The 20,626-nt window shown below is 36.4% G+C and overlaps 2 protein-coding genes across 4 annotated transcripts in view; one reads left to right on the forward strand and one right to left on the reverse strand.

The window, feature by feature from the left end:
- Cnn (phosphodiesterase 4D interacting protein centrosomin) overlaps positions 1-17,228 on the forward strand; it is a 54,621-nt gene extending 37,393 nt beyond the window's left edge. Inside the window, exons 3-15 of one of the 3 annotated variants that reach the window (XM_078194080.1) lie at positions 4,173-4,384; positions 4,594-4,765; positions 4,955-5,091; positions 5,831-6,241; positions 6,540-6,629; positions 6,898-7,206; positions 12,776-12,883; positions 13,697-14,938; positions 15,026-15,313; positions 15,382-15,606; positions 15,741-15,944; positions 16,109-16,340; positions 16,428-17,227. In XM_078194080.1, coding sequence (XP_078050206.1) covers positions 4,173-4,384; positions 4,594-4,765; positions 4,955-5,091; positions 5,831-6,241; positions 6,540-6,629; positions 6,898-7,206; positions 12,776-12,883; positions 13,697-14,938; positions 15,026-15,313; positions 15,382-15,606; positions 15,741-15,944; positions 16,109-16,340; positions 16,428-16,639 — 3,842 coding nt within the window. In that variant the 3' untranslated portion in view covers positions 16,640-17,227. Of the gene's footprint in view, positions 1-4,172; positions 4,385-4,593; positions 4,766-4,954; positions 5,092-5,830; positions 6,242-6,539; positions 6,630-6,897; positions 7,207-12,775; positions 12,884-13,696; positions 14,939-15,025; positions 15,314-15,381; positions 15,607-15,740; positions 15,945-16,108; positions 16,341-16,427 lie in introns of all 3 variants that reach the window. The other 2 variants (XM_078194079.1, XM_078194081.1) reach the window with 2 other exon arrangements.
- A 249-nt stretch (positions 17,229-17,477) lies between these two features.
- LOC144476823 (protein maelstrom homolog) lies at positions 17,478-20,543 on the reverse strand. The gene has a single exon (XM_078194082.1). It carries the CDS (start codon positions 19,062-19,064, stop codon positions 17,655-17,657), a length of 1,410 nt encoding a protein of 469 aa, XP_078050208.1. The 5' UTR covers positions 19,065-20,543; the 3' UTR covers positions 17,478-17,654.
- Positions 20,544-20,626: the final 83 nt, after the last annotated feature.

Here is a 20,626-nt window from a genome sequence, read left to right on the forward strand (position 1 = left end):
TACAGAATTTAGTGCGGAACGAGAATTTAATGTTTTAAAATTTATTTTCAACGACATTTCCAATGTTAAATGCTGAATACATGAAGTATATGTACATAATAGTTCTTTATGTTGCCAATTTTCCATTCAATGTAAGCATACAATAAAATAGGCGCAGAAAAAAATTACGACTTGCTTACCAATCTCTATTTATCCTGTTTCCAATTCCTCAAACAATGCTAAGTAAATTGAAAAAGAGCACGAACGTTCATATTTTCTTTTAAAATATCTGTTAAAAAATAAATGCTCCTTTAGAATTTTTATCGAACAAATACGAAATGTTAAAATCGAACTTTTTTAACAGACTTGAAATGTTGATATAAAAGTAAACTTAAAACATTAATATTAAAAAATACAATTAAAACATCAAGAAGAACCATGCAGAATTTAAAAGCTTACTAAATAACTTGTATAAGTTTACAGTTAGATTCAAGCTCAGCCTTTCTGAGCACACTAGTACGCGAAACGAAGTTGATATACGTGAAATCATCGAAAACCAGAGTATAAAACCAATAGAAAAAGTGATAACGCATCAACAGGCGGTGGGAGGCCCAACAGAGGAATGATTATAGATGGTCGACGTGGATGGACATTTAGATAGTGCATTTGAATACTTCGCTTCATGTGGCTGCAGTTTATACTAATGACCTGGGCAGGGAATGTGTTAAACGAGACTAATTTAGACTGTGGAACCGAGGCGTTCGGTAATGAGAAGGGGTAAACAGGCTGTCATAATTCAGGGGTTCAGTAGCCTAGCATTGAGAGAGTCCTTGAGTCAAATTAGCCAATGAGTAGAGGGGGGTATTGCTAGTCTAGACTTTGAACTCAGGTATACAGTAATGAAAAAGGACAGGCATCGAGGTTAGGGAGCCACCGGAATGCAGGGGTCTGGCAGTCGAACACCGATGGGTTCGTCAAGTTCCCCAATGAAACAGCTAACGAAACAAAAATAGGCTAAGGTGTTCACATTTCATTCCTTGAAAGCTTTCTTAGCATCTGCCCAAAATTAAATAAATTTTTTCACTTCAAAAAGTAATGCAGCTGCCTTGAAAATTTATTAAGAAAGAAATGTAATAAAGTAATCACTAGGTTAATGAGGAATTTAACAAAATAGATTTGTAATTAGTAGACTGCGAACCTTTATGCATTTATGGTATTTAGACAATTTTTAAATCGGTAAAAAACGTGCATATTAAGCTACATTAGTAATGACATTGCGATCTTATTTTGATCATAAGAAATTTGATAAATTCAATTAGTAAATTCAAATGATTATAATGAACGATCTTTGAGAACTAGATTTTTCATGAAGATCTTCAGTCTTGTCATAATCAGTATTTTAGAATCTTTGTGTGAAGGAAATCTGTTTTTAAATATCACACTTTACGAATGAGTATCTATAAATTTAAAGTTACATGGAAATATTGTTTACACATCTGGTCTCGTACAAAAGTGGATTAACAATCGACTAGTGCGAATTTACCTCTGCTTTGCTAAAGATATGCCTTGTGTAGATATGCCCCCCTTTGTGCTGAATTATCTCACATAAAGAAAGGTCATGTAGCAAGCCATCAAGCTCAATAGACTCTATTGAAGCATAAATGACAGACGCTTTTGGATAATACGTCGGAACAATGCAACAATGTACCATCCGTGTTATTTCATTTTCACTCGACTTTCCATCTTCTTTGTGTCGCAATTATTTTTATTTCGCGGTTCATTCTGGGAATTACCTGGAAACTTTTTCTGTTTTTTTATTCATTTAAACTAAAAACAAGGTTATATACGTTATAAACATTGCTGTACATACAAAGGCAATCTGTGCAAAAGTTTGACAAGAAGTAACATGTTGCATAATGCAAAAGTACGCATAAGACATTACCAACCTTTCGATGAGAACCATTTTGCTGTACAGAATAATGTTTATATGTAACGAATTAACATTCTCGTCATCGAAAATTGTTATTCGTATTAAACAAAATTTTTGTCATTTATAATGTTCACTGTATTATTCTCTTCATTAACCATAGTCATTATGAACCACAACACATAAAAGTTCATATTCTCTAATCGTTCCATTTTTTCAAATTGTAATGGTGTCCAATCTTTACTTTATAGCTGTGGTCTACGATTTTTATTTAATTTCTGTTTTCTACAAATTAATACTTGCTTTCTCTGCATTTAATTTCTTTCAATGCAGACAAGTTTTACTTTGCACGAAAATTCGCAGTCAACATAACAAGCTAGATCGTCTATATTCCATAACTACTTCTAAAAAATCATTTGCAAACCATGGAAAGCATGGTGTGTCAGTTGAGCTACCATCACCGCGATTCTCTTCGTAACGCGGAGATCTCCATACCCGAGGTAATTGACTGTTTGCCGCGCGTTTCACCTTTCGCGAGAAGAAAAAGAACGATACGGGGATGTACTAAAATAACGAGTAAAACAGACAGCGTAGGAAAAACGAGAAGACTCATAAAAATGTTGGTCGAACGACGCGAAGACGGTGACACCGTGGGCCGTCTGAAAGGTTTAACGGCGCTTGGTGACGCGCCAGAAAACATTTAAAGGGAGCAAGACACGCGACGGCGCCCGTTCGGCATCGCGAATCTGGCATCCGCCACGTAGCTAGGATGAATTCGAGAATAGGATCGATTCAACGTTCAATCATTACAACAAGCGCACCTGGAGAAAAACGATGTCGCGTTGGCGCGTCTCCTGCGCTGCAACAACGCTCGCGTTAGTCACGAATCTTTGTCCTTAAATGGGACGTCATCGCGTCATTTACTTCTTGTCTATGAAGTTTTGGCAAATCGATTTGATAGAGATACTTGGCAGGAATTCCGGCAGGAATACAATTTCATTAGGTTAATGTTTGAAAAGTATCCCGAATGAAAATTTATTCGAATAGTTTACTATATTCGAAATACTATTCGGATACAAATCTTTCGGAAGAATTTTTACTACTTTCTAATCCAATAAAATTTTATCCGCAGAATTTATTCGAGTTGTCAATTGAATAAAATTTAATCTAAAAATACTCAAAATGTTGTCAGAATGAAATTTGTTTCGAATAATGCACAATTTTGCTTAAAACTCAATAAAAAGTACATAAGATTTATGTAGGTATAATAATAGTACGTTGAAGAATATGTTATTTTATTAACATGCCATGAACACCCCCGTAAAATAGTACGGTATCGTAAGAAAGTTCCTAGTCAGATCATTTCGGTAATTCTTCTCCTAATGATGAAGTTTTCTAAATTACTAATGTGATATATAATTTTAATATTTAATTATTGTCTGTATACATATATCCTCAACTGTCAACCTCGATCAAACGATCGGCGAACTTCATGCACTGGTCGTTTTTTGTCTATGACCTCTCGCTGATTCGGTTAGGTTCAGAGAATTTGGGGGTGTAAGGGTTCAGGAGCCGTGAAGTGTCACAGCCGAGCAACGTGTTCGCGCAAAATTCGGGTTCTCACTGTCAGCACGTAAATGTTAAAGGCAAAGGTAAAGATAACCGCACCGGATCGATTCAACCGTGATTAGAATTGCCACGTTCGGAACGGCACCTCGTGAAGTAATTAAGTACGTCCGCGTCAGGATCCGAAATTCAGATGGTAGAGAACAATTGGGAGTTCCTTTGAAATTCTTTCGCCAGAGATGACTTAACAGGAGCTCGTGCATAGGCGACAATACCAGATGGTATTAAGTTAACACCACCCGCGTTATTAATTATGCAAAGTAAGAGTTCCATGCGGTGATTACTGTCCAACGCATACTCTAGCAACCATAAGAGTGTCTATTAGTAGACTGTGAATCTTTACCCGAAATAAAATTGTCTTTATCAGTTGCAAGAAACGAAAACAACATAACAGTGTCTTCTTTCCTCTAGTTATGTTAATAAATACTAGTATGCTTCGATTTTTTAAATCTTTCTTCCGTTTCAAATAATACTGAATAATTTTTCTAACATTTTCATAAAATCTGCAGCGTATACTTGTCAGTATTATGCGAATATGACAAAGAATTGTGTTACATTTGAGGCTGTCATCATAATTATTCAATTATGGCACGCCATCGTGTACTTAATAATCAAATCTTCGTTGTAATCTGTTTTACAGGTACAAATGCAAGGTCACCTGGCAAAACCTCTCCGACGGGAGTGATGGGGACCAGGGATAGGGGAGGTAGAACAATGAAGGACTACGAGGACCAGTTACAAGTCCTCCAAAAGGAAAATTTCAACCTGAAGCTGCGTATATATTTTCTCGAGGAACGTATGGGCATCACATCTGTTGACGGAAATGCGATAAAGAAGAATATTGAATTAAAGGTTCTTATTTTAACAATCTTCTCTTTGGTCTGATCGTGCTCCATTAAAGTGTAAATATCGTTGAAGCATGGAAAGATTATTCAGATGATGGCAACTATTATAAAAGAATAAATAATAACACTGTTAGAAAAAGATTATTTAGATTTAATTTAAAAATTAATTTGAATTTATCAGTATTTTTATGACAAGAGCTTCATTTTTGTTGTTAGGTCGAAAACGAGTCATTGAGGAAAGAATTGGTTGAGAAGCAGGAACTCCTTAGTCAAGCAGCCAAAGCCATCCAGTTATTTGAAGAACAAAAAGAAGTATGCTCGCGGAATGAAGTTCAGTATCAGCAAACGCTGCAGGCAGAACGAGAGAAGATCCGAAAATTAGAGAAAGGTCTGTGGATTAGCATTTCAAAGAAACTACACGTAATTTAATTTCTTGTTATATGTAACTTCATACATTTTGTGTTATCTGAAGTCGTAACTAAAATACTTTGCTAATTTTATCCGTCGATTTATCTTCGTTTCCCTGCGCTGATTTATTCCCGGTACATTGACACGTTACGTTTTCTGTTCACAATAGATTTAGCGGAATACCAGGAAAGGGCGGATGCGTCCATATATTACAAGCAAGCATTCGGGATCACGTCGGAAAAGGCAGTGGACACCGAAGAAAAGTTGCGGCAAGTGGAAGAAGTTGTTGCGTCCCTGGAAGCTGAGGTATCAATATGCTATATAATAATGGAAGAAGTATAAAAAATATACAAAATTCGTTACAACGTAAATCGACGAAATTTACGTTTATAAATATTAAACATATTCTTGTCTAAATATATTCTTAATTTTATTTTTAAACTGTTGAAGGAATAGAAGTTGAAAGTAAATTCTACAGTGAACTACTTATTTTCCTCTTTATATAACGTCACTATCACTGGTCACTTCCTCTGACTACCGTGGAGAACCGCAGTTGATAAGAAAGTGACTATCGTAACTCGGTAAAAAAAAGGTCAAGCCATCACTTTGTCTCCACTCGTAGATGTGATCACTTTATTGTCATCTTTCGTTACCAGAAGAGTAAGGCCTGTCTTCTGGCTTCTCCTTGAGTTAAAAAAACAATAATAATGTTGTTTGTTTTTTAGTATAGACAATTTATTAGATACAGCGTTGTTGAAGAGTATTTCTAGTATAATTGAAAAATTAAATAGGAAACTATAACAAAAGCTCCAGATGATATAAAAGGAAAAAAAAGTTTTAAAGTTTTTGAGTAAATTGAATTTAAAGCAATTCATTTATTATAACAATTAATTTTCTGTAAAGGTATTTATTAAATATCTTGAGCCTCTTGATTTTCCAATTGCATCGAGCTATTATGTATATTAAGATTTACAAATTTGGAATCCAAGACATTGAAACTTTTTATAGCGTTGATACATACTGTTTCATTTTTTAAAATTCACAGGTGGAGCAGGTGAAAAGTAGCTTGAATGAGGAACGTGTTTGGACGCAAGAAATCGAGACCGAGAGGGATGAATTGAAAGAACGTTTGGAGACTGAGGTACGTGCGAGAGAGAACTTGGCTGCGGAGAGGGTACAAGAGTCGGAGAGTCTACGGGAGAAAGTCAAAGAATTGGAGGAAGAACTTCTGAAAAGGGAGGTCGACCTGCAACAATCTAGAAACGACCAGTCCGAAGCAAAACGAGCGCAGAAGGAACTAAAAACGCAGCTAGAGAACAAGTGTCAGGCGTTCGACGAGCTGAACGCGGTTGCAGAGAAACGCAAGAAACAAATTGATCAGTTGAGGACATCGATAAAAACCAGGGACGATGCCCTGACGGATCTTAACAATAAACATCGCTCGTTGCTCTCCCAGGTAACGCATCAATTTTTCTTGTTTGACGCGAATCATAATTTTCATAAATTATTTGATTTTATGCTATTTTATTTTGGAAAATCTACGAATTGTTATACAAAAGAATATAGAGAAAGATAGTTAAAGTTGTAATTTATTTATACATTCGTGTTACAATCATTGTACGTAAACGTATAGCTCATAAATATGTGTGTAGCCAAATATCTATAAATAACGAGGATATATGTAATAATGATTCGATGTATTCAATTGGGAGACCCATGACTTTTAACCATAGTCCAATCGATTTTGATTGCAGCTCGAGAATGGCTATATCAAACGTTTGTTACCCAGCAATTCGTCGGGAATGAATTTAATTGACGAACCATTACAACGAGATCTAGTACAGGTTTGTGTCACTTTAGTTCTTCTGCTGACATTGTGCTACTAGTTGTTATAAAAATTGCAATGACCTTTTTCTAGAGCAATGATTTTCTCATGTGTGATACGGTTTAATTTCGCAGAATCTTTGATTTTACAAAGAATAAATTCAGACTATATTTCAAATGCTGAAAAGAACAGACTCTATATTCGACTTTAAATCATAGTATATTTCACAGTACATATGTTTGATTATGAAATTAATCTGACACATTTTTTTGTTTGCTTTCTTATAGGAGATAGATGAAAAAGATAATGAGATAAAACAACTTGAAGAAAAGAGCAAGCAACTTGTGCTGAAACTGTGCAATATGCAAAAGCACTCGGAGACTGTGGAGTATAAGTTGAAGAAGTTAGAGGCCGATCACGAGAAGGCGATCAAGACCATCCAAGGATTCATGGAGAGGCATCAACAGTTGCAGAACAGTAAGCTACTAAAGGAACAAAAGATCATGCAATTGGAAATGGAATTACACCAACTACGGGAAGGCGAGAATCTGAATATGGAAAGGGACAGAAGATACGAGTCTAATCCCAGCAATCAGGTGGACATCATGGTTTTTTTACGCTGCAGCACTGTCTTTGCGTTTCTGAATATGCCTATTGTAACCAGAATTTCTTGCTCGATTTAGTAACCAGAATTGCCTTGGAATTGTTTGCCATTTTACCATGCACAGATTTGCATTTTTTTTTAAACAATAAAAGTTAGTATCCAACTGTCGTCGGAGTTGGTACTATTGCAGTACTGATTTATGATCGTATATACTTCGAATTACCTTCGATTTCAGAAACGTAAAGATACAATCCTTGTATCTTTGCAATGCGTTCTAGATAGAATGATAGCGAAGCAACTGAATTGCTTAGTTTATTATCAAACGTTTCTCTTTCTTTCAGAGACACTGAACTCACCTAACATCTACTTCTACTTCTGCTTTTCTGCTTTATTGACAACATCACTTTTACTGCATGACACCTATCGCCTTGGGGTACCGTTCGCTGCTTTTTTTTTTATATCTCGACGAAATACAAAGCTATTGCGACAAGAATTCTGCATACGATATAGTAAAAACATACCAGCTTAATTTCACAAAGAAAAATATAGTTTATGCTGGGACAAACTATGATCTAAAGTCGAGTATGGGATCCATCCATTTCAATATTCGAATTCATTTTAAATCGCGTTCAGCTAATCCAATGCTTGACACTTGTTCTTCTAGCTCATTCTGCACACGTTTCGTTCCGGACAGTCGTTTCTAGACTGTTGCATGGCCGACCTCTTTTTTTCAGAAGCCCTTCTGCAATTCTTTGATCTACCCCCGTAGACGATTCGTCACTTGCACCCTCTCCATAACCATATTTTCTGTTACACGCACCTGAAGTTCCAAAGGTTCTCTAAGTTCATTTTTCTCGGTCTCGAACTCTCGTGTTCAACCACATATTATAGTACATATGGAAATAATTCTTTTACCAAAAAATCACCGCAGTTTGTATAATAACTAGTAGTACAACGACCAGCGGTAGTATTATAAATGATACAATCACGTTTTAACCCCTTGCCATACCGCGAATCTCTCAAAATGCCGTGCCAAACTTGGTCGACGGAATGGTTGCTGGAGGCGCCGAGAAATGGGGCTCGAGTGGTGCAATTTGAAACACATTACCTTACGACTGAGTTACATAGTCCCACTCTCGTATTTACTTCACACGATGAAAATCTTTGAAAATTTAGATAAATTTGAATAAAAAATTTGTAGAAATACTTTAATTATTGCATATAATAAAGATAACACGTTGCTTATACGAGGACATATAATCCCATTCAAGAGAACCAAGAATGGACCCGAGCTGACCCGAGACTAGGATCACGAGTCAGACTCGTGATATTTATGTTTGGCACCAAATATCGATAACGAGTCAGACTCGTGATATTTACGTTTGGCACCAACTGTCGATAACGAGTCAGACTCGTGATATTCATGTTTGGCACAAAAATTTCATCACGAGTCAGACTCGTCAAAGTATGGCAAGGGGTTAAGTCTTTTATACACTATGTCGCCATTGAAAGTGTCGTCTACCAGCGATTTTGAACACGATAACCTTTCCCTGTTTGGTTTCCCATCCAGACAAGTGTTCTCTTTTGTCGTTAAACTATCGACGTTGATTATTTTCTGCTACACTTTTAGGAACTCGACTTTTGACCGTTGTTTGTCTTCAGCCTTTCTTTTTGTTTATTTCTTTTATCATTTTTGACAATTCTATTAGCTTTAATCATGTTTCTTTCATTTCTATTATTTGCTGGATTCCATCATGTCGGAGAAACATTATGTGACTCCTTTTTTTCATTTAATTCTTTATCATTTTTTGTTAACAGATAACAAATTTTTGGCGTGTGTATCTCTGCACGGAGTTTAAGCGTTAATGCATGCATGGCAAATAATCTTATGCGTATATACAGATATTGGTTATATATGTGAACGATGGAGAGAGAGAGAGAGAGAGAGAGAGAGAGAGAGAGAGAGAGAGAGAGAGAAAGAGAGCAACTTAGGATATTATATTTACTCTAATTTATGTACTTATATAAATAGCAGCAAACACGATTTTAGTTTTAGAATCTCTCTGTCAATAGTACATACATAATCATATCTGTATATTGCTTTCTCAAATCAAACGAATTAAATATTAAGAAATGTTCACACAATCTTTTACAATTCTACTCTCCATCGATCCATGATGATATACACGATCTCTAAACCTTCTAATTACAACACACCCTTACATCTCCCAGTACTCATCTAAACAAACGTTCGAAGATTGACGGAGTAATCAGTAATCTGTTAAAGTTTACGCTTAATAAATGCATGATTCATACTACGCTTATGAATTATCTGATTGTTTAATTTTGTTTGAGTCTTAGTACTCAATGATTACTTAGCCAAGTTTTAGTGTTTAAAATTTATAGGACTGCTACAAATGGTCGTGAACAATCTCAGACTCAAACGAGTTTGACTTACAAACCAAACTATATATAGTCTAGTTGGATCTTAAGACCAGATCTCCAAATTCTTGTAGCACGAGTTTTTACTGCGATATTTATATTTTACTAGTAGACACTTTTCTGCTAGTATACTAAATACCTAATATTATTTGCCTTTATATTAATTTTGAAAAGATTTCATTTTACGACGGAAGAGGTGTACAATTACTTCACCCATATGTATTGCAACAATTGTGATACATTAATTTAATATAATCATTTATCACTGGAAGGATCATCTTACATTTCTGTACATAATTAAACCAAATTCAACTTGTCAAATGCAAAATAGTTAATACCCTCTTTATCATAATTTTCATGCTGCTTAAGCATACCGACTTTTTTGGCGCGCAAGTCTGCGAAATTGACTTTCATTGCCTGAAAGAAGGAAGTGCAACATTATTCCTTAAACAAAAGCACTCCAAGTGCCAATAGTCTTCGGACTGCGAAAAAATAAGTGCCCGGTAGTCGTTGACGACCGTCGTTGGAATCGGCCCACACGAAAATTCCGTTCTAAACAAGCTCGAATTGCCGATGTCGAACGCTTAATAAAATCGAATAAAGACGGGCTCGGCTCTTTAGGGATCGAGCTGTCGAGCGATTTTCGTGGAAGACCGAGCACCAGCGGCATCGTATCTCCGAGAGATACCAAACCGAAGACATGCCTTTCGTCTAATAATAGAGGCAGTCTGCTCGCGAAGTCTACGCGATCCGTTCTCGGCAGTCTTCGCACGAAAATCCACCTCGACCGTATCAACCACCGTGGTTTCCTCCACGACGAACGACAATAACAAAAGAAACATAAAGAAACGACTAAACTTCGATCAACGAATCCTGGCTAGGAAAATCGAGCGCTAAATCGAGATGTTATTTTAATTATTTCTCTCACTTTTTCGACTTGAAACGACTTCCTTCGATATTATTTGAAAGAAAGGTGCGACGCTTTTTCTATTTGCAAAAGTAATTGTCCAACGAAGAAAACGATCCCGACGAGATTTCTACACGGAACACGTATGCGACTCTTTCACGAGCCACAGCCCCAAAAGAGCGACTATTCTTCGTGATCTCCCCTGTTCGATGAGAGCTGGAGAAAATTCCGAGATTAAGCCGAAGAGAAACCTCGCTTTTGTGCTTTAAAAGGGTATTCGCCAGTGCTAATTGAATCGTAGCATTCGCGCAGAGTACCGAACAAGTTTGATTTTCATTCGTTGGATCGAACGGATAACGATAAATCGATAACAATGTTCTCCTGTTTGTGCGCTTCGGTGAGAATGGAGGTAGGTGTTGATGCAACGAGTGTGTCGTTTTCGGAGCTTCGGAAAGTCCCACTGCGTTTCGTAATTTCCGGTGTAATGAGAGCAATGGGGTCTTTTATTTAATAACCGAAGTCGCTATGCAGTGTCTGACACGATTGCTTTGAAAGATTAATGGAAATGTGAAAGTTATTTGTAAATTGAAGAGATCATTTTGGTTCATTTACTTTGAAATTTATTCGAGTATTTCTAATTAGTTAGGGAAACTTTAATTTAAGTAAATGTTTTATTTTGCATATCTCCTTGAATGGAAGTCAGTAACTGAAAATACTGAAATATATTAATTTCTAAATGAGTGTTGAGTACAAAAAGACAATGTTATTTCTTTTAAGTTTTTTTAAGTCTTCATTGAGTAATAACTCTGTAATTCACAATGTAAGTCAGTGTTTCAAACATGAAAAGGTAGGCACATAGAAATCAAGACAAAATTCGATACGCATTTATGCTACAAGAAATTTTAGCTACAATTACTGATTACACCTTTGTCTATCGATGAACACTTAATCTCAATACTGTAACTAATCGCGATCCTTTTCCTACACCAAAGTAAAGCAAAACTTTTGATTCTAAACACACGGTGCGACACTATACACAAATCATTAAGAGAAGTTCAATATTTCATCTGTTGAATAAAATTTTTATTGAGTCTGCCTACTTGGGTACATAGATTAATTATTGGACATCGCGCGAATAAATTAGTGGTGCATTTGAATATCTGTCTCATGAGATCATTTAAATTTTGATTTATGTATAAAAAAAGAAGACAATATTTCACTATCACAAGATGAAATATAAATTACATGAAAACGAAGAGTTCACTACCATAAATATTAATTAAATGATAATACTGCATTAGTAAATGTTACATATTTTGCATTGTATTTCTCAATTATTACTCACCTACTATTTAATAACTTTAGTGGTTTCATTTATGGTATCGACTCTCTCGTACGATAATCTGTCGCTCCCTAAATTTCACCATTAATGAACCTGCTTTCAAGGTAGGTCAAATGTGTACATACAAATATATTTCAATCCTAGAATATGGAGACTCCCGTAATTGTATGTTTGATTACAATTTAGTTCACTTTCGAATCTCGTCATAGCTTGGAAATAATCTTTAATCGCAATAGTCATTGCTCAAGATAATTTCTGCAATATAAAAATTCAATTATTGTAATAATGTATTAGTAAATATTTACTATTACTCGTTTTAAAAAGATATCATTTGTCAGTAATCAACAATCAAGACGACACACTGTTTACCTAATAATAGTTAAGAATATTGGTTTGAAAGTGTAATCAATAGACTAATATTACACTTGCGCAGTTTCAAAATTTCTTAATTATTTAAATAAATGAAATTTCTTAATTATTTAAATAAATGAAATTTCTTAATTATTTAAATAAATGAAATTTCTTAAGACTAGAGGAAGTAAAGTTACAAACTCGATCTATGTTTTTCCTTTTAGGAGCCAGATATCGTTACCCTTGTATCGCCACGCAGTTGGTCAAGAAAACCGAAATTTTAATTCCTCCTCCACTTCCCTAACTCAAAATGATGTTACACGCATGCACACACACATGCACAGACACACACGTCACATTTCTGAATATTTAAATACCCCATCGTTTAATTCGCACGCATTATGATTTTGTACCTATATATATACATATGCTTTGTAATCACAACATTTTCTACAAATAAATCGTTCTGCCGATTTATTGTCGAGTTTTATTGACGAGAACAATACTTTATATGTGCAGCAACGTTTCGACGAAATGGAAGCGAAAATAAACGACCTACGAGACCAAATAGAGACCATCAAGGCTGAGAAGAGTCGTTTGGAGACGCAGATACAAGTTGAATCTCAGGTAATTCTCTTACATATCAGTCATTACTAACATCCAAATGATGAACACGATATCCATAAATGGACAAACAATTGCTCGAACAAATTTCAAGAGAAAATGCCCTCCAGTGTTTCGACGATTTTTTAAAACTATGCAGAAGTCTAGCTCGATATGGAAGCTAAAATCTATTTAAAATAATATTGCAGTGATACTATTTTTAATTAAGAAGAGAAATATTTTTTATGGTAACCTTTTCACGGTTGCATTTTTATAAAATTCTGCAATTTACAAATAGTTATTGCAACATTCTTTAAACACAAAGCCTTGTTCATGAACGAATTATTTTTGCAATATTTCAATTGACAGTATTAATGTTGTATGAATATGTATGCGGACACTTATTTTTACAAACATGATTCAATTTTTAAAGTCGAAGAGCAAATACTTGTTTCTTATCAAGTGTGGAATAAAACGGTCGATTATGACATGTTATAAATTGAAATTGAAATTCCAATTGTGATAGTACATAGCTGCATAGTAAATGTGAAATACAAACAATTAAAGAATTCATTATTATGTTAATAAAATATTATTGTATTTCTATTAAACAAGGAGAAAGTTTGCAATCTTAATACTTATGATTTGCCATTTAATAAATTTAATGTAATATATTCATAGATTTCGATGAAGAATATAATCTTTTCAATATTTTGTTATGTAAAGTGATTTTTGTTTAAAATTATTTTCTGTTTTCCATTGAATTTCAATTTTTATCATATCTATTTCAAGCTGTGATAAGTAGAAAGTATTCTAAACACTCATTCTTCTAAATAGGAATTGCTAGGCCGTGTACAAGACAGGGAGCAGAAGATCGAGACCTTGAAAATCGAGAAACAGGCGATAAAGGAGCAGCTGGAGGACAAGGAGAATGAATTCCTTAAACTGAAAGAATCCACGAAAAACGAATCCGAGAGCCTACACGAAAGAGAAGACCTCTTACACAAAATACAACTCCAAGATAGTGAAATCGAGGAGAAAAATCGAAAAATCGACCAACTGACGAAAGAATTGCAGGTGAAGACGCAGAACCTGCAGCAACTGGTGAACACCGAATTGTGGAGCAAGAATAAAGAGATCGCGAAGCTTCACAATCACATGACCGCGAACAGCAGCTATGAGAGAAGCCGAAATAAATCTGACATCGTGCAGGAAAGTGCCAACACGCAGTTGTCCACATTGATCAAAGAGTTGAACGACATTGGTATAAAGGTAACGTTTACCAATGAGGTGATCCAATTGAATTACGTCGACGGGAACGAGCCCATAGACGTAAAAACCATGACAGACTATGTACAGAAGCTGTTGATCCAGAAAAATGAGCTGGAAAAAGAGGTGGATTACTTAAAATGGCTGAAGCTGGTCTCCAGGCCTGACATCGCAACAGAAATGGACGGATACGGGGACAATCAGACGGCGAAGAACAGAAAATACTGTGAATTATTGCGTACACATCTGAAAGATTTGGTAAAGTTCATGAAGGAGATGCTGAAGAATGTCGACTACAATGACGCCATCGGCAATGAGCACAAGAAGATCGTCCTCGATGTTCTAACTAATTCTAAGATACTGTCCGACGATTTCCTGAATGCTCTAGAAGGGATCTCGATCAATGATATACCAATTAATGTTGAAACAGCGATCGCGAGGCAGATCGACGGTAGAGTAAAGAAAAGCCGGTCCGAGAATCTGCTCAGTGGTACGAAAAATCAAACATCTACGCAATCAGACTCAGAAGCGTTCTCTGAACCGGACAGGACAGTCTCTCTGGCTAGAATTGGACTGCAGGAAATGCAGCAGAAATCGGTAAACCGTCCCAGGTTCTCCAAGTATACGAAAACGTTCACCGATTCCGAAGACTCTCTTGAATACGTGCCTTATCATAAAACTTATCAAAATGATTTGAATGACACGGAAGCAAACCATCAGATACAAGAACTAAAAGAGACGAACGCCTTCTTGTATACGGAACTGAGCGCTCTTAGGAAAGAATTGGGTGCGAAGGACTCCTTCGATTGTGTAAGTAGATCGTGAAAAGCGTTTTTCATCAGTAGTAATATTAATGTTAATTTAGTAAGTGTTCATGTCGAATTTTATATTTTACAGACATTCGACGAAAAGATATCCCCATTAATCATCAAACTTGAAACATCGCAGAAGTTCTGCGAAAAATTGCAGACGTCTTTGGAGAGAAGGGTGCATGAAGTTCATACGCTAAAGAAGGAAAGCAAACAGAATAATGTACGAAGAGCACAATTAGAAAAGAAACTGGTCGATTTGGAAAGCATGGCTACGGAAATGACTAAACAGAAAGCTGAATTGTTGCATTACAAAGAGAACGCAGACCGGAAAGCCGCGGAGATGCTCATTACGATTAACAGAGAAAACGAAATAGTGAGAAATCATCCTTTTTACTTTATTGTTATCTAAATTTTTGTCATGAAACGCGTAAATAATTTCAGCTGAGGACACGAATTCAAAAATTGGAAGATGAGAATGAAGCTGCTAAGGCGAACATAACAACTTTAACGAAAGAGCTGGATCATCTAACTCTTTCACACAGTCAAATTCTTGTGGAAAATACTAAATTAACCAATGACAAACTACGGTTGGAACAAGAAGTTAGAAAAACAGAAAGTAGATGTGACTTAACTGTTCGCAATATGCATGACAAGTTTAACAAAGAGGTAAAATATTTTTTCTCTTGTTATTAGGATTGATTGATCAATCTTAATAGAATATATAATTTGATATGAGGATTAAGAGGTTGAGGAATAAAGTTATGAACATTTTTCATTACATCTTTTACGAAAAATTTCAGATCTTTGATCTAAATCAAATCAACGAATCGCACAGAGTGCGAATGCAGGAATTGGAGGTAGCTAACAAAGAATTGCGAAGGCATGTTGCTGTTTGCGACGGTAGTGATTCAGCGCCAAGTTCCAGCGGCGTATCCTCAATACCCACGGACGGTATACTCAAACAAACTTGCGAGGACATCATGCAAGAGTATCAATCGTATAACGTTAGTGACAAACATTTATTAAGAAGACAGACCATCTACAAACAACAGCTGTTCAAAATCTTTTCGTTTTTTAATTTTTTAATTCGTCGTACTGAAACGTAGAGTCCTAGAAATAATACTATGTGCATTTTGTTATTATAAAAAATGACACTATTACTTTTCAGAATTCACAATACTGGTTTTCCATGAATTATCCAACGGTTGGCGGACGAAGTAAATCCAGTTGTTCACCAGATTTAGGGATTGAAAGTGATGCGGCTATGTCGACTATGAGGCCGCTGAAAGATACTCTGAAGATTACAGAATCGATGACAAATCTTTTAAGCGATGAAGACTGCAGTAATGGTAACGGGCCAGTTCGAAAAGCAGGCAGCGAGAGTCCGTTGCCAATTGAAGGTAATTTTCTTTTTATTGAATAGAAAAATCTATCTTTTATAACATATATAATCATTATGGTTCAATAAAATTGAGAATATATTGTAGGTTTAGACGAAGTGGACGCCTTGAAGCAAGAAAATGAAACACTGAAAAGAAGGTTAATGAAAACAAGAAGAGCATTGGAGGACACTTTCCAGCATTTGTCTGCATCAAACAAAAACAAGAAGAACGTTGAAAAGGCAATAACGAAGCAATTGCAGATTACCAAAAGTATTTTAAAGAAAACAAGGACATTCGAGGAGCCCTTGGATAATTAACAGAGATAGGCGGATTGAAACGAGCAGAAAAGATATTCTTGTTGAGACAACAACGCGTAAAGCCGCTCGTTCAATACCCTGAAAACAACACCATCGTTTATTTTTGTATAATCACGCCATTATCGAATCTCTGCCATTCATGCATCGTTCAAGTTTGTAATATTTCAAACACCTCTTATTAACGAAGCAGGCGCGTACTATATCTTGTTAAAATTTACGAAAAGAAATATTTTCTTACATATACGAGACGTCGGAATTAGACGAGAACACCTACATATGAAACGATGACAAACAAATTATTACTTCGTGAAATAAGAACTGTACATTGCGACTTTTGTATATAATCATGTAAACGTACTCGAACCCTTTGTAGATTGTTTCTCCCCGATCCAGTTTTAACACGACCTTGTGGTCGAAACGAAATCTGTCCGTTTGTCGTGTTTCGTTTTCTCGACAACAGAAATTCGCCCGCGTGTACATAAAAACACCGATGTATCATTACATAGCATCTGTACATAGTCTTCGCCAATAAAGTGCCATTAACATTTGATGAAATATTTTGTATTCTATTCTTTATTAAGTTCAAACATGCAATATTAAAATATATTTATGTTGTTCTGCTCAGTATAACAGTTTGAAAAGAGTTCAGAAATGTTTATTAGATGAACTAGACAAACAAATGATAACGTAATTAATTGCATCTTGAAGTTTCACTCTTTTACGTTTATTACCAATATTTTGTGATGTCATCTGTTTTTTCATGCAATATCGATGCATGCTATATTTAGGCGAACCTGGGTTGAACACATGAGGATGATAGAGGGCGCATTTGGTCAGGAAAAACTGAAACTGCATTTATAATTTGTACAATGCGAATTAGTCTTTATATCAATAAGTTGTTAGTTGCGAAAGTACATTTGTTTCCTAACAAATTTTGGTTCATTATAAAAATAAATTTGTTTTTTAGAGAGAAAATGTGTATTACAAATTAGCGTTGGAGATGTTGGACAGGTTGTTATGATAATTTTCCACGACTTTTTCCTAATGGAGGAAAATCTCTGTCTAGAGTATTGTTTTTTTTTGTAGTAATGCCCCTTCCCCCTATTGGAGGAAACGTCACAGAATTAAAATCTTCTTCAAATCCACCCACAACCTTTGCCATTGTTGCAGGTGCTCTCAGAGGCCGATAAGATATTGAATCTGCATTCAATTTGCTGTAATCGATTATTTCTATTTGTTTGCTATTATTACGTTGTCTCTGTTCTTCTTCACGAGTTCTTCCAGATACTTTTTCCCTGTAGTCGCTACCTACTCCTGTCATCGAGACCATTTTGGGGCGATCAGCAATAGATAAAGTACTGAACTCCTCCTCAATAGTGTCTTTAGTGGAATCTAAGTTAAATTGTGGCATAGGACAATGAACACCATCGACTTTTGGTATATCCAGATATTCGCAGCAATAATCACAGATTGTGTATCCCCATCTTTTTACCACGGACCTACTGCAAAATGTTGGTGCACCCACAATTTTATGGTACTCGCATTCAACACCAGTTATCCATGAAAATACATCTTTTCCAAATTCATTCTCTGCAACAACCAGAGGAATGCTAACACCAGCTACATTCTCTGCAGCAGCATTTCTTAGTCCAGCAAATAAAGCTTCTATAGAGTATATTAAAAAGTCATCTATGCTACCACCAGTAACAGTGCACATCTGTTTGAGCATAGACTTCACGGCAGGAGCCATGTCTTTTATAGTAAATAAAGGAGGATATTTATCTCCAGTCATGTTAGATTTTAAAAAATCAACAATGTTTTCGTACATATATGAAAAGTCGGCCTGTCCATCTGGATGCTCAACAGGTATTTTATGAGTTTCCTCGCTCATTTCCAAGGCGTCCCACTTCCAGCCTAATGGAATTTTTATGTTAACTATCTCGTGGTATACCTTTTCAATACCATTGTCTAAACTGAACTCTGCTATGGCAAACTCGGCAGGGCAATACTCGTATGTGTTGATTCCTGTTTCTCTTTTATAAAACCAGTTCATGTGTATAAACGTGAATTTCAATTTGTGCAAACTCTTCTGCTGCTTACCCATGGTAATCACGGACTCTATGTACCGTAACATATTCTGTTGAAACTCCTGTACATCTTTCTCAGCTTTGATAACCAGATCTAAACATTCTCCTAACGTTGTCTTTTTGCTATGGGATATTTGTGCTTCGATTTTACTGTCTTTTGCCCTCGACTGATAGTATGCCTTTTGTTCGCGAGATAAATGCAACCATTCCTCATTTAAGTTCGGGTCTCTTTGTACATCCCGCAAACCATCAGGAAATTTTTTCCCACGCTTCTCTTGTTCCTTTTTCCAATCTAACATAAAGAAAAAGAAAGGATTCTTTCCCTTATTTTTCGGCATCCTATAATTATAAATGTAGCACTACACCTTCAAGTAATTTGCATACAAATGTAAACAAAGGATAGTAAGACCAGAATATGACTGAGCTCGATCACAATGAGTGCTTTACATAGGACTTTTTGTTCTGGAATGTAAAAGTGGTAAAATTACTTATCCTTGTTCATTGTTACTGTTGCGTAGCATTGGGTGGGATTTGGGGAGTTTGGCTGGTTCGGATACCCGTGGAACACAAAAGTGCTCTGCTTGTGTAGGGCTTGTAAAAATTAACTAGTTACGCAAAATTGTTTCTAAACAACTTTATTTCCTGGATAAATGATGTTATCTCCAAGCCTTTAAAATAAAGTCTGTCTGTATTTTCCCGAGGAATCGAGTTTTCTTCCTGTGTTTCCTCTGGTTTTTCCTCCCTTGTCCAATAGGAAAATTGGGGTCCTCTAGCTGGATGCTGATTCGTCGGATGGCCCGTCTTGCGATTGCAGATTGATGGTGATTGGTGGCGGAGGTAGTTAGACGGAGCGCGCAATAGGTTGAGGGCACGCGGGAACTGAGGACGCGCCAGGGTCGAGGCCCGCCAAAACAAGAAATGTGGGGCCGTTGCGCGCGACGATTTCTGCCTGAGAACCGCGCGCGAGAGAGAGAGAGAGAGAGAGAGAGAGAGAGAGAGAGAGAGAGAGAGAGAGAGCGAGAGAGAGAGGGAAAGGTTCAGGGGGTCCTCAGCGAGAATGTATGACCCAGAAGGGTTCAGGTTTCGACTCGTCTTGCGAGACAAGGGACAATTGTTCGAGAGGCTACGTGAATTCTCTCTCTTGTTATCTGTTGACCTATTCTAAACTATTACATTTGAACTTCCCTCCTATCGGCATCAACTAAGTTTATGATTTGCATAACTAGAGGCGCTATTTATAACTACGTTCGCGTGATCACGCAGCATTACGGTATCACGTTTCATGATCGACGCGAACATAGCCACTAGTTTATATTACGCCGCGTTACTAAATTATACGCTTCCAATAAATGGCGACAGGAGGGAAATTCAAATATAAATACAAATTTAGATCGTATATTTACATAGAGAATATGTAAGACTAGGCAAGTGTGGGGCATGCACCTCCCACAAGCCTGCCTAGGATGGACGTGGAACTACACGCACACACGCCCGGATGGGCCCCATCTATGAAATGTTTTTCACTAAAATGACTGGCGTATCAGAACGTATCATTGTGATCCATGAAATGAAAAAGCCATTCTTTCGACTACCCACTATATCGAGAAACTGAATACGGAATTATCCCGAAGAAAAATCGCCAACTGTAACTTTGATTTTTTGGCCAGCCTTTGACACGATGCTAGAAACACCGAATACATTACGAATGCTTTGAGTTATTGTACTACTCGTCAAAGTCCTTCCTGGTGTAGTTCACACATTCTTCAACGTCAGCTTTGCATGCCCACTTGATCGTGTTTGCTTTCAGGAGTTTCTTCACGTGGTCCTTTGACGAATCTTCGTACTTTACATACTTCGTTAGACTTTGCATTACATATCTGAGGTAATGCTGAAAAGACAA

Source organism: Augochlora pura, chromosome 11 (genome assembly GCF_028453695.1).
Source record: "Augochlora pura isolate Apur16 chromosome 11, APUR_v2.2.1, whole genome shotgun sequence".
Taxonomy (NCBI): Eukaryota; Metazoa; Arthropoda; class Insecta; order Hymenoptera; family Halictidae; genus Augochlora; species Augochlora pura.